At 31.3% G+C, this 13,139-nt stretch overlaps 1 protein-coding gene across 4 annotated transcripts in view; it reads right to left on the bottom strand.

The window, feature by feature from the left end:
• Nucleotides 1–13,139, bottom strand: part of DDHD1 (DDHD domain containing 1) — a 90,736-nt gene that overhangs the window by 63,418 nt on the left and 14,179 nt on the right. For 2 of the 4 annotated variants that reach the window (XM_036918146.2, XM_057488456.1), the window contains exons 2-5: nt 11,363–11,536; nt 3,640–3,741; nt 1,665–1,793; nt 442–589 (exon numbers count right to left, since the gene is read on the bottom strand). In XM_036918146.2, coding sequence (XP_036774041.1) covers nt 442–589; nt 1,665–1,793; nt 3,640–3,741; nt 11,363–11,536 — 553 coding nt within the window. The remainder of the gene's footprint in view (nt 1–441; nt 590–1,664; nt 1,794–3,639; nt 3,742–11,362; nt 11,537–13,139) is intronic. The other 2 variants (XM_036918169.2, XM_036918181.2) reach the window with 1 other exon arrangement.

The raw sequence follows: 13,139 nt of genomic DNA, 5'->3' as shown, positions 1-13,139 counted from the left end.
TCTGTGTAAAATTTAGAGTTTCATTTCCTTTGGTACTAATTAATTGGACAGGTTCAACTGCTAAATGGTATTTAAACAATTCTTAGATTTTTCAGAATTATGCAACTGTGCAGTATTCTCAGTTTATGCAGTTCAGAGTAAGATACAAACTTAAAACTACACCTTTTTCTTGCTTTTAACCTTAGTTTAATGGAAATTAACTTAATATAGTAACCTAAATAGGTTTTCTTATCCTTTCTTCATGCTGTGGAGGAAAAAAAAATTAAAAACATCTAGACATAATCACTCTCAAAATTTCATCCAGCAACTTCATTTCCAACTTATAGGAGAATAGTTGGCATTGGAGAAACATGTGGTGGAATCCCTAAACTCTGTTAATACTTTGGACAAAAGTTTGGATTCTAGATTAGATGGAGAATGTATTATTCATCAAAAACTCACATGGCTGTATTTTTGATAATTCTTCCTTGGTCCATTTTCTGCCCAATGCCATGCACAACAAATACAATATGGGTTGTCTGTGATGGCTTGTCTTCTAATGTGGCTTCTTCTACATAACCTCTATGAAGTCTGGTCCCACTACTTGATGCTGTAGAAAAATTATGATTCTAACTTTAATATTTATTCCAGAAATAGCATTTAGAAAATATATTGACAGAAATAAAGTAAAAGGAGTATCAACAAAAATTTTCACTGGGTTGGGAGAGGGGGATAGAATTATCAGATGGTGTACATTGACTCTGATATAGTGTTTAACTGGATGTGACACCAAAGTGTTAAGGAAACATAAGGAAAAAGAAAAGGAAGGATGAACTGAACACAATAAAAATGGGAAGAAAAAAGTTCTCTATTAAAAAACCCACATGAAAACAAAGACAAAAGATGAATGACATACCAGGGAAGATTTTGCAAAATATGATGTGCAAACAATTACCAAAGTATACAAAGATAGCTTTATTAATTAAAAAGTAAAAAGACAACTATTGAAATAGCAAAATGGATTAAAGTTATAAGGTAATTCATAAAAGAAATACAACTCAATAATGAACATACAGAAAGATAAATCCATCTGTTCTTAAATAAATTAAATAAAAAATGGGATATTAAAAAAAATTATATCAGACTTAACAAATGTTTTTGAAAATATCTATTTTTTGATAATGCTCTCACATCTTCCCCAGGTATCATTCCCTCTTTTCTTTCTTTTAGTTAAACTTCATTAAAGAGTTGTCTAGTCTCATTGCCTCCATTTCTTCACCTATAACCCATGTGAACCTGGCTTCTGCCCCATTAATCCATTAAGTCACCAATGACTTCCATTTCACTATGTCCAATGCAAACTTTTCAGTCTTCATCTTCCTCGATACTATGTTTAAACTGCCATGTTTTATTTTCACCTCACTGTCTCAGGTCAGACTGCTTCTGAGCTTTCAGAAGCATAAAAAATATTTTTGTCAGATTTATACTTCACAAGTAATTATTCATGGATGAATACATGTCAACTTACTCATCTTAGTAAAAATTTTAACAGGGCAGTTAACTGCCACTAAAGTTAACACATATTTAAAATATACTAAAAATACAACTTGAGCAGTCTATTTTGAATACAAGAAAAAAGTCAGATTCCCAAAATTCTGACAAACTATAGTAACATTTAACATTACCTTTAGAAAATCCTAGTTTTTGAGTAACTGTTCTTGCAATTTTAGATGTTGTTGCATCACTATAGATATATACTTCATCCATACTGTGCCAGTCCACATGGTTTCGACTCAACTTAAAACTATGAATCGCTGTTGTAAGAAAAGGAAAAATAAATTTGAAAGTCTCCAAGACAAACTTCACTTGTGAAAAAATATAATACACAGACTTTTGAATCAACACTTGAACTCAGTTTAATAAACTATTTCACTGAAACATATATTGATGTGAAGCAAGGAATAGGGACTTTATTTTATAATGATAACCATACTATCAGGGAATGGCAACTTGTTAGAATATGGAATAACTGGCTTAACTACCATAATTTTAAGTTCTAACACATAGCTAATGTTTTGATTGTTAAAGAACTGCTTTCTCAGGTAATGTGACCATTCTTTAGATCTAAGGGAGATATACTTTGATTGCAAGTCCTCAAGAGCTTTGACACAGAAACCTAAGTCCCCTTTCTTTTGTTGACTTTATTTTTGGATCGGTGAAAATTTCACTTACTGCAAGATGAAACAAGACTCAGAGGGAAAAAAATTACCTTTAAACTGGGAAGAGAATAATTTATTACATACAAGTTATTTCTGGAATGGATATTAAAGCCAATTATCATTGAATATTGCTCACTATAACAGAAGGCCAAAGTTGAGACATTTTAATAAGAAATCAAAGACTTTTTTATTATTATGATGTTCAAAATCAGTATGGTTACTGCATTTCTGAGGTATGCTTGGTGAAAATGAGCTCTAAAAATAAAAAATCAAACATATATGCTCTAGGAATACATAAGCTGTATGAGATAGGGACTATGTCTTGATCATTTTATATTACTAGCACCAAGCACAGTGCCCTAGCACAGTGTCTTACATGTATCAAATCCAGTAATGTTTGTGGAAGCAATGGATTAAGAAAATGTCATAATTTATCAATTAATTCATATTGATAATTCTTATATAGTTAAGGACCTTGAACTTTTCCTCTGTATCTATCATACACATGAAAGAAAAATTCAAATACCCATCTTTAGAGAATCAAGCAATTTCAAATCACTATGCTTGATTTACTCTTTATCCTCTTTAAGCAAAATATTATCTCCCATTATATATGGCCACAAAGCCAGTTCTGCCAGAGCCTAAATCTTCTGATTTGAAGAGGAGTTGAAAATAACCTCAATCTGAATATGCTAGGATATAGCCTTGGTCAGGACCTCAGGTCATAAGATATTTTAATGAAAACTATTGCCCAGTAGAATATATAGAAAAGTAAATCCTTTCCAGGAAAATGTACTTCTTAGTTATGTTACAAATGCAATTTCAAAAATTTACGAAAAACCAATTTATAGTTTACTTACTTACCAGGACACATTACTAATATTGGACACAAGACCAAGATGCCATTAACATAAACATTAATACTATCTTGAGTTCCAAAGACAGCAATTTATAAACTCGGCTTATTAAATAAAAGAAATTCTCATAAGTTAAAATAATTTTTGGCAAGAATTTAACAATTACTGACTTTTCTAATTACATGTTTGATCCAAGTCACTATTTTAAGCCTTTTTATCTAATGTTTATAGACCATATTTTTCTTAAAATAGTTGTGAGCTGTTGCTTAAAACCCTGAAACTAGAAGACTAAGATATTAAGATAACAGTGTTAGGCCAACAAAATTTGTTCCTCCTTAAATTATCCACATACTGTCTTAAAGTAAAACATCAACAATGGCAAACATCCCATTACTAGACTATATACACTGTTTACAAATGTTTATACCACTTATAATTAACACTAAGTAAAACAGCACAATGGATACAATTCTAAAAAACTAATAATTTCTATGCTTTAAATACAACAGAATGCTATAAACATAGCTAAATGCTACAGGCCAGGAATATAACTACATGGAGAAATAAAACTACAATTACTGTACCTTGGAAACGCTTTCGTTTAAGACCTGTCGCATCTGTACTCTCCTTATATCCTCTCCATTTGAACAGAGAAGGGAGGGAGAAGGGAGGGAGGTGGTAGACAACTAAGAAAGCAAAAACACTGAGCTTCAAAGTAAATTTTAAATGAGGTTTGCTATTTTGCCTTTTTGTTGCGGTAATTTTCAAGACTTGTATTTGACAAACATTATTCTAAATGCTTTATTTATGTAATTTCTAATTAAAAATCAGTAAAGCAAAACATTAGTTTAATAATGTTTATCAAATACATGCTCTTTTACTGAAAGAAAAAAAGGCAAATATATCTAAATTTACCAGTTAAAGGCAACTATGTGATCATCATTTTTAATTTTTTTGCATAGACAGAATAAAAAAATAAGACATGGTATTTTTGTATATGTAAGTTTTATAAACCCCATCTTTACAATACTAAGGTTATTTACTCTTACCAAATTTGTGACCCTGACAGCCAACAGCTGATGTGCAAAACTGAGAATGCAGCAAATAACATCGTAAACTCTAATGCAGCTTTCCTGAGAAGATATCACAGTGTACTTTCCACTAGATGTTTCCCATGTGTTAATGGAGTTTCCCCACAGAAATATTCTTTTCACAACTCTGTTTAAGATGTCAAAAAATTAGTTTTGCAAAAAAAAAAAAAAATTAGAAGTTCTATTTCTAACTGATTCAATAGTGATAAAGTAATGATTTGTTAGGGATAAAATAATGAAAAAAGTCATTAGTAAAAATGTATGTGGTGCTATCTTGTAAGCATGAAACAAACATTAAGCCATACATAGGCTTGATATTTGGCAAATCAGTAGACAACCTTAAAGTTAACATTTTCCCTGACAAACACTGCTAATTATAAATCAATACACTTCTTTATTTAAAGTAAGCAGTTATTTAAAATTACTTCACTGCTGTTATATATCAATACACTTCTTAATTTAAAGTAAGCAATTATTTAAAATCTACTTGAAATAAAACCTTATAAGTTGGTTTCTTAACAGTTCAATTAATGAACCACAGAACCTTTATGATTTTGTTCAAATTTATGTTCTAATACATTTGGTTTTCATCTTCACTCCCTTCTATTAATGTGGCATTCAAAGGTTAAATACTGCTCAAATATATATGTATTTAATGCCTGTTAGCACTATTAGAAATACAAAAAATTTGTTGTATGTGCAAATGAGGTATATTAAAAATTTTGTGCAATAAAGGTAATTGAGAAATGCTTACGAGGGACTTAATATCTACAACTATATGTACTTAGATGGCTATAAAAACTATACACTAGGATTAGAAGCTAGGTTGTTTAACATCAGGATTAAAAAACATCTCATTGTCAAAGAGGGGTGGAAAGATTTCTTCTTTCATGCCTTCTGGTCAGTTATTGAGAAGTAGATGTACTACTTGCAGGAAACATTTAAAAAATTGATTATGAAAAAACTAACATCAAAGTAGATCAAACCGGCATAAATTTGGTACTTTATTACTCAAGAAACAAAGCCTAGGTTTTATGTATCTACTAGTAAAACCCACACAAACCAAACTACGTATTACTAAAAGAGAACTAATGGGAAACATACAGACCATTTGACCATACTTTAAAATTATACACCTTCAGAAAGGTAATCAAGACACAAAAATGAAAGACTTTTCTTTCTAAAGCAATAACGTAATTTTGGAATTAAAAAAAACAACCCAACTAAATACAGAGAAGCATATTTACTTAAAACATTTTCAAAAAATAAATAGACATGGTTCTTTACCTTCTTCTCAAACTTAATATTTACACTTGAAAGTTATTTGCTTTATTTGTTATAACATTCTGTAGCATAGTTCGAGAGCTTGCTTTTTCAACACAAAGCACAGGTTTTGGAGTACTATCATAAGTAGAGGAGAGACAAAAGGGTTTACTGTCAATACAAATGGGGATCAATTCAAGTGCAAGAAAGCATTGCTTAACTTTCTCTTTTTCTAAAAGTTTTAGTTAGGATTTCTCATGCAGTGTTAGCACAAGTATGCATAAACTCAATATGCAGCTAAGCATGCTAACTTACCAAATGCTAACATTAATTAAAATGTTTTTATATATTAGAGTCTTAAATAATGAATGATTTACAGTACTAAACTACAGTATTTCTGTTAGGCAGAAAGACAGAAGTGAGTGGGATGAAAAGGAGGGCCCCCCAAAGACAACTCAGGGAGTTGATTAGATAGAGCCAGAGAGCCAGAAATGAGTCAGTTAATCAGATGAAGCCACAGGGTCCAAGAGTGACTCAGGAAATGTCCAGGGTCCCCCCAGATAAGAAACATTAAAAGCACAGGCACAGCATAGCCCGTACTCATTTCACCGATCAGAACAAGCCTAGAGAGCTGACAGCTGTCAGTCAAGGACCTCTCTGCCCTGCCAAAACCACATACAAGAAGCCTCAAAATGAGCATCAAGGCCTGGCCCACTTTGTTACTCTATGCAGAGTGTATTAAAATTTACTTTGCTTTCTTGACTTGGTTTCTTGTTGCACTGTATCTGACTTCCCTGAGACATCAAGCCAAGTTCTTTCCTTCCTAATATTTCCAATAAATTTCCTTGTTAATTCAGCTTCTAAAAGTAATTTTCTTCATTATATAATTCTGAAAACAAGAGAGTATCAAAAAAGGGGGTTGCTATTGTAGGGACATAGTAATCCCTGGAATAGAATAATTCAGTACCTTTTTCCTTCATAAAAGCTGACAACCTGGAATAACCTCAACTTCAGAGGAAGCAGGTTTGCACACCTTAAACCTGCTACCTATAATGAGAAAACTGACAATCCTTGGGTCTTGGAAAAATTAAGTTAGATAAATTTATTTAAACAAATGACTAAAAGCTAAAAGGTAAGAATCCTCTCAGTCACCAATGAGAGGAAAAGCAAAGCTGGTTAGGAAGGATTAGCAATCCTCCCCTCTTCTACCCCTTTCCCCATCTTTTTGCCTTCTGAAATTCTATATTCACAGTTTGGAATATCCTATCCAAAAATAGTAATGGGAATACACACTTTACAATACAAGTCAAGTCAAATTGTTCAAAGCTGTAAATCCCTCCAGATCCACTAAGACGTGTGCTGTCATAAAACCCAAAATTACCTTGAACAATAAAAAGTCCATTTTTAAATTTTAATCTATCTGGGACTTTATATTGACAGCATGACTTGTAGACAAGTACAGTCGGGACTGCATTCCTAACACATCTGTCAATCTCTGACTTTTAACTGGAGTGTTAGTTCACTTCATTTACTGTAGTTATTGATATGGGTGAACTTAGGTTTAACATTTCCCATTTATTTTCTCTTTGTTCCACTTGTACAGTTGACCCTGGAACAACGTGGGGGTTAGGAGTGCCAATCCACCATGGAGTTAAAAATCTGTATATAATTTTTGACTCCCCAAAAACTTAACTACTACCAGTCTACTGTTGACCAGATGCCTTACTGGTAACAACGAATTAACACACACTTTGTATGTTACATGTGTTATATACTGTATTTTTACAACAAAGCTAGAGAAAAGAAAATAAATTGTTGTAAATCTGAAAAACTTTTTCCAATATATTTACTGGAAAAAACCCCACATATAAGTAAGTGGATGAGGGCAATTCAAACCTATGTTGTTCAAGGGTCGACTATATTTTGTTCCTTATTTTGCTTTCCTGATTTATTTTGGGTTAATTAAATAATTTTTATTACTTTAATTCCTCTACTGGCCTTTTTAAGAAAAACCTTTTTATTGGGGAATGATTTTAGACTTAAAGAAAAGGTGCAAAAGCAGCAGTTACCATATATCCTTCATCCAGCTTCCCATGTTAGAATAACTATAAAACAATTATCAAAACTAAGAAATTAACATTGGACAATACTATCAACTAAAATAGACTTTACTCTGATTTCTCCAGTTTTTCTGTCTTTTTCTGTTCAAGTACTGAATCCAGGTTACCATGTTGCATTTCACAATGTGAAATGTCACATCTTAAACATTTCATGTTTCCTTAGTCTCCTCTAAACTGTGTCGTTCCTCACTTTTTCCTTTTCTTTCGTGACCTTGACACTTAAAAAAAATTTCAGTTTTATTGAGGTATAACTAGAAAGAAGTACAAGATGTTTGAAGTGTACCTTGTAGTGATTTGATACTACATTGTGAAAGGACTTCTCACATCTACTTAATAATAACCGATTCTTTTGGGGAGTAATAATCAGTTATTTCATAAAATGTCCCTCAATTTGAGTTTATCTGATGCTTTCTCATGATTTAGGTTATGTACTTTTTGGCCAGAGTGAGGTGCAGGCCTAACTCATTTAGTTTACCTGTTTTTACTGATTACTGCTTAGATAGACAAATTATAAAATGCATGAAACACTAATCTGGTACTGTGATTAAATATTTACAAAATTATTTATTTGAAGGCCTGTTTTATTTGTACGATTCATCCCCGTGAAACTCCAAGTTTTCATTTATTAGGCTTCTAGATAAATGTGTTCTTGCTTAGGAGGTGTGGTGGGAAGAGAATCAATTTTTAACTCTCAGATGAAACGAAATTTAGATTAAAATATCTAAACCACAAAAAGTGATTATAATTTTGTGGGTTATCTTTATTTGTATGCTAAAAATATTATGCTAAACTATCATCCACCTATTTAACTCAATGCTTACTTTGAGATTAGCAAAAAAATTAATAAGGAGAAAATATTAAACACATCCAAATACATTAAAGCTACCCTAACCAAAACACAGATAAGGTCAAAAAGAAAAGGAATTATTTTATTTCAATGTCCTTTAAGAACTCTGTTTAGTTTCTTAGAAATTCCCTAGAGTACTTTAGAGTCCTTGACTATGACATTTTAAAATGTTTTTAATTATTAAATGGGATTTTTCCAGAAAGCCTCACTTGTATAACTCCACTGCACTGTGATAAAATCTTTTTAATTCCAAATCTCTTTTCAGAATGTATAATATTCACTGTCTACTGTGTTACCTTGTACTTGCTCTTTGTAACTGTTCTTATCTGTAGGCTTTGTTTTCCCCAACAGGTTTAAGACTCCTTGAGGGTCAAACACACTGTTTACTTCTTCCACAAAAGCCTTACCAACACAGTGCTGTCTGCACACGAAAGCATTCAGAATCAGACAATATGAAGAGTTAAAGCTCTATCCTGCGTATATGAGAAACTGATGTAGAGAAGTTATGTCTTCCCTGTCAAATTAATAAAGTATGAAATCCCAGAAGCTTGCAAGTAAGAAGCAAAACAACCAAAAGATTGTAATTTTTGCCTTTGCAGATATGGTAAATTTTAGTTATTTTCCCAAAACTGGTGGCTTTTTGGACAGCAAATGTTCTTTCCTTACGACCAATGATAACTTTCAAATTTACTACAAAATTTTCCATAATCTTCAATGTTAAAAGTCACATCTTAAACACATGAATGTATGTTTTACATTATACTGAATGACGAATAAAATGGCTGGAAATTTATGACAACAGTAAATACTGAATTGATGTTAATAAGAAAACATGCTGAAGCTTTACCTGTTGCCACAGTATATTTTATAATACCAATTTTTCTTTAATGAACCTCAATGAATCATTTTGAAAGACTGCAAACCAAAAGTTTTTAGCAGTTTAACAATTAGTAATTGTTATTACTAATTAGAATTTTGCCACTCAGTGTGTATCTTTAAAGCTAGCAAAAAATATTAATATCCTAGATTGATACTCTAGAACAGACACACACACATTAAAAAATATAGTAAAAATCCACTCACACAAATAAATCATGTTCTTTTATGAGACTTAGCTGATGAATAACTTCCACAGGCTGAATTAAAAAGTGGGAAAAAAAATGTTTCCAATATAGTATGAGAAAGGGGAATAATGTACTTATATTTTTATTCATTCATATTCATTCTTTTTCTCCTTCAGCTCTTGGGGTTATTTTTCATGCATTAATAGCAAATAATTTGGGTGGCTGAAACTGGATTTATTAAGGTGAATTGTCTTTTTTGAGGCAAAATTTGAGAATGAATAGAGGGGAAAAAATCTAGAATACAGCTTTCTTTAATAGCAATGAAATTATAATAAAAAGTCAGTCCTTCAAATACTATGAAATAGGCTTTTGTGATTATTTTAGTAGTGGTGATGAGAGGTGATAAGAGTTACAAAATATTTCAGTCACTAATAAAAGATCACATGTATAAAACTTGCTATTTGTGCTATAACCAGACAGAGTATTGTTTCTATAGCAATCTGCAGGAATGTAGATAATAGCTCTGCTCTGTAGACACTGAATTGCTCTTATGTATATGTAAAATCCCTGAGCTTAAATTTTAAAGTGAGATTAGGATATATCTGACTCCATAGAATGGGAAAATGAGCTACTGAAAACTCCTAGAGTATATTACCTAAAACATAATGGACAACTATTATTATATAAATGTTAGATTTAATTGCCATTTTATTCAGAAGCCATAAATTTTCCTCAGTTATGTAGACTTTTAACCAACTAGACACAAAAGATATTTTATTTTGGTATAAACTAAACTACATAGTCTCCTTGCTTGTACCAAGTGTGTGTGTGTGTGTGTGTGTGTGTGTGTGTGTGTGTGTGTGTGTGTGTGTGTGTGTGTGTGTGTGTGTGTGTGTGTGTGTGTGTGTGTGTGTGTGTGTGTGTGTGTGTGTGTGTGTGTGTGTGTGTGTGTGTATTTTTAAAGAGAGATAAAAGAGAAAAGACTTGGGATGTTACTAACAATAAGAAAAAAAATAAGCCAATATAAAGCTTATTGTTTTGCCATTAATTATTATATAAACAATTATTTCCAACCACATAATTCATTTTTTCCAAGTTGCATTCTGTGAATTACTTGATGAATATTTTTTCTGCTTTGGAGATGTTTTAACAATGGGAAGAGAAAAAAGTCACTTAATTCATATCTTAATTCACTAGATTCAGTATGGCTTGCCAAGAAACGTCCCAAATAAACACAGGCACAGATGAAGAAACACTTTTAGAAAAAAAAGATATCTACAAATTCTAATCTACCTGTATTATTATACTCACCAGAATAGTTGATCCCACTGCCTGCAGTAAATGGAACAATAGAAGTTTTTTTAACTTTACCACACATTTTGAATTTTACTCAAAATCAGATATATGATGAAACATGGCAATTTTGTCTGTTATATAAATATTTTAAGGTACTGCAAACAATCCCAATACAGAATAAGGAAATGTAAGGAACAGGTTGTTTCAAATTAAAAGTTTATGTGGTTATCAATATGGACTCAATTAAAGTTTCTTTTAAACTTCAGGAAAAGAACCAATTTAACAATATTAACAAAACTGCTCTTTCGATATAATAACAGGATTTTTTTTGTAAGTTCAATTTTCTTTGACAACTAAAAAATGCTGAACAGGACTAATTCAGAAAGCACATTATAACCATTTGTACATTTATAGTAAACAATGTTAGTGTCATGCCAGTAAACATAAATATTGAGATAGTTAAAAAATTCATTAACAGTTTTAATTTGAAAATAATAATGTTTAAATAATTAGAAATTTTATAAATTCAAACATTCCTGAACTACTTTGTCAAACTTAGGAACTACTCTAAATTTTATCAACAAAGTTGATTTACAGAACATATGAAATATATTAATTATTCTTACCATCTTTTCCATCTACGGATTTTGATATTTCAATATCAAAATTTTCCTGCATCTGCTGACCTCTAAAACAGCTGAGATGTTCTTGCTCAATTAAATTACTTTCTTCTTCTTCTAGAGGCTGCCAAGTACCATCGATAAACCACTGTCCACGCATTACTGGTATTTTATCAGCCTCTGAAGAGAGAATCACAGAGTTAATTATACGTTAGGACCCAAACTCCCAGAAAGAGGTTTAGCAATTAAAATTTTGCATTTCGCTACTACTGTGGAGAAAACAGACTATCATGACTCAAAAGAATCATAAAATTTTAAAGGTTTGATTTTAAGCTGCAACATATCATTTTTTTACAGCATGTAAACATACTTGCATTAAATACTATACATAAAAATTATTTTGGCATTAGAATGGTAGATGAGTAGTAATCTACATAAACCAAGGTCCTGAGTAAACAAAACTGGTAGGCTAAAGGGTGAAGGCTAGTTCTATGCAAGGCTTTGGTCTTTCCAATGTCTTAGAAAATATTGGTAGACACTCATATTATGTGTGGTAGTATATTGCACATTTCTGGACTGCCTTGAAGGTTCTGGGCTCTCAGTTAGTATACAGGAATAACTGAAACACATAATTATAGTAAATTCATCACACATTTTAGAAAAAAATTGAGAAAAGTTTTCTTGAATAAGTCAACATTTCTTTGCTTAAACACTATTCCTATAAATCTAAGACTTTTATAGTTGCTGTATGTTTATTTGCTTAAATATTTATTATTTAAAACAAACCATAACTGTCAGCTTAGCTATCCTGAATCCTTTAAAATTTTTTAAGAATAAAGCAAAACTAAAATGGAAATAACAAAACCCTAAAAATAAAAAGCAAAATGAAATAAATTGTATAGAGTTGGTGGTTTGATCATATACAGGGAAATTATTTCAGCTAGATTTAAAACAGCAAAATTTGTACATACATGATAGGATATAGCCTTTGGACAAAAAGAGCTGCAAACATATCTTAAATCCTTTGCAATGTGATTGCTAATAATTGTATTAATATTGGTATTGCTAATTTGAAGCATAGGTTAAGATGATTAATGTTGTTAATACTATTAAACTATTAAATACCAAGACTTTTAGCACAAGAAAAAAGAGAAATATAAAAATCAAAGAAATAAAAACAGCAATTTAAATTTTCAATTAGAAATTTCAGCAAGAACAATGTATTTTCTATTTTAAAAATCTCCTAAGCTCTGTCCACTAAGAAACAAAGACCAAAACAGTGTAAGTGAGCCCACCTGAGATAGAGATCATGCTCTCTATCATTTCCCACTAAAAGAAACCAAAAGTCCTGGAAGAAATGGATAATTTCAGATTTGGGACAGGAAATTTACTAGATGATCCCGAAACATCTTATAGGAGACTTGTACTGTGATATATTAAAAATCTCCCATTATGTGTTCTTTTTCTTCCATTATCCTATATTCTGCTACAGCAATTCTGCTATATTTAGGTGCTTAGTGTGCTATTTGGTGCATAGATACTAAAAAATGTTATAACTTTACAGTGAATTATGGCTTTAAACATTATCAAGCACATCCATATGTTGCTCAGTGATTTTTTTTTGTCTGGATTCTGCTTTGTTTATTGAGATTGCTAAACCCAGCTTTCTTATTGTTTGAATTTAATTTAATTTTTAACCTTTTGGAAACACTGTGTTTTAGATGTGTCTCTGGTATACAGCATAGAACTGGATTTTGCTTTCTGAAATCCTTTTTTTTTCACA

This window comes from Manis pentadactyla, chromosome 11, assembly GCF_030020395.1.
Source record: "Manis pentadactyla isolate mManPen7 chromosome 11, mManPen7.hap1, whole genome shotgun sequence".
Classification (NCBI taxonomy): domain Eukaryota; kingdom Metazoa; phylum Chordata; class Mammalia; order Pholidota; family Manidae; genus Manis; species Manis pentadactyla.
The sequence above is the reverse complement of the archived record's forward strand: the minus strand, read 5'-3'. Positions and strand labels throughout refer to the sequence as shown.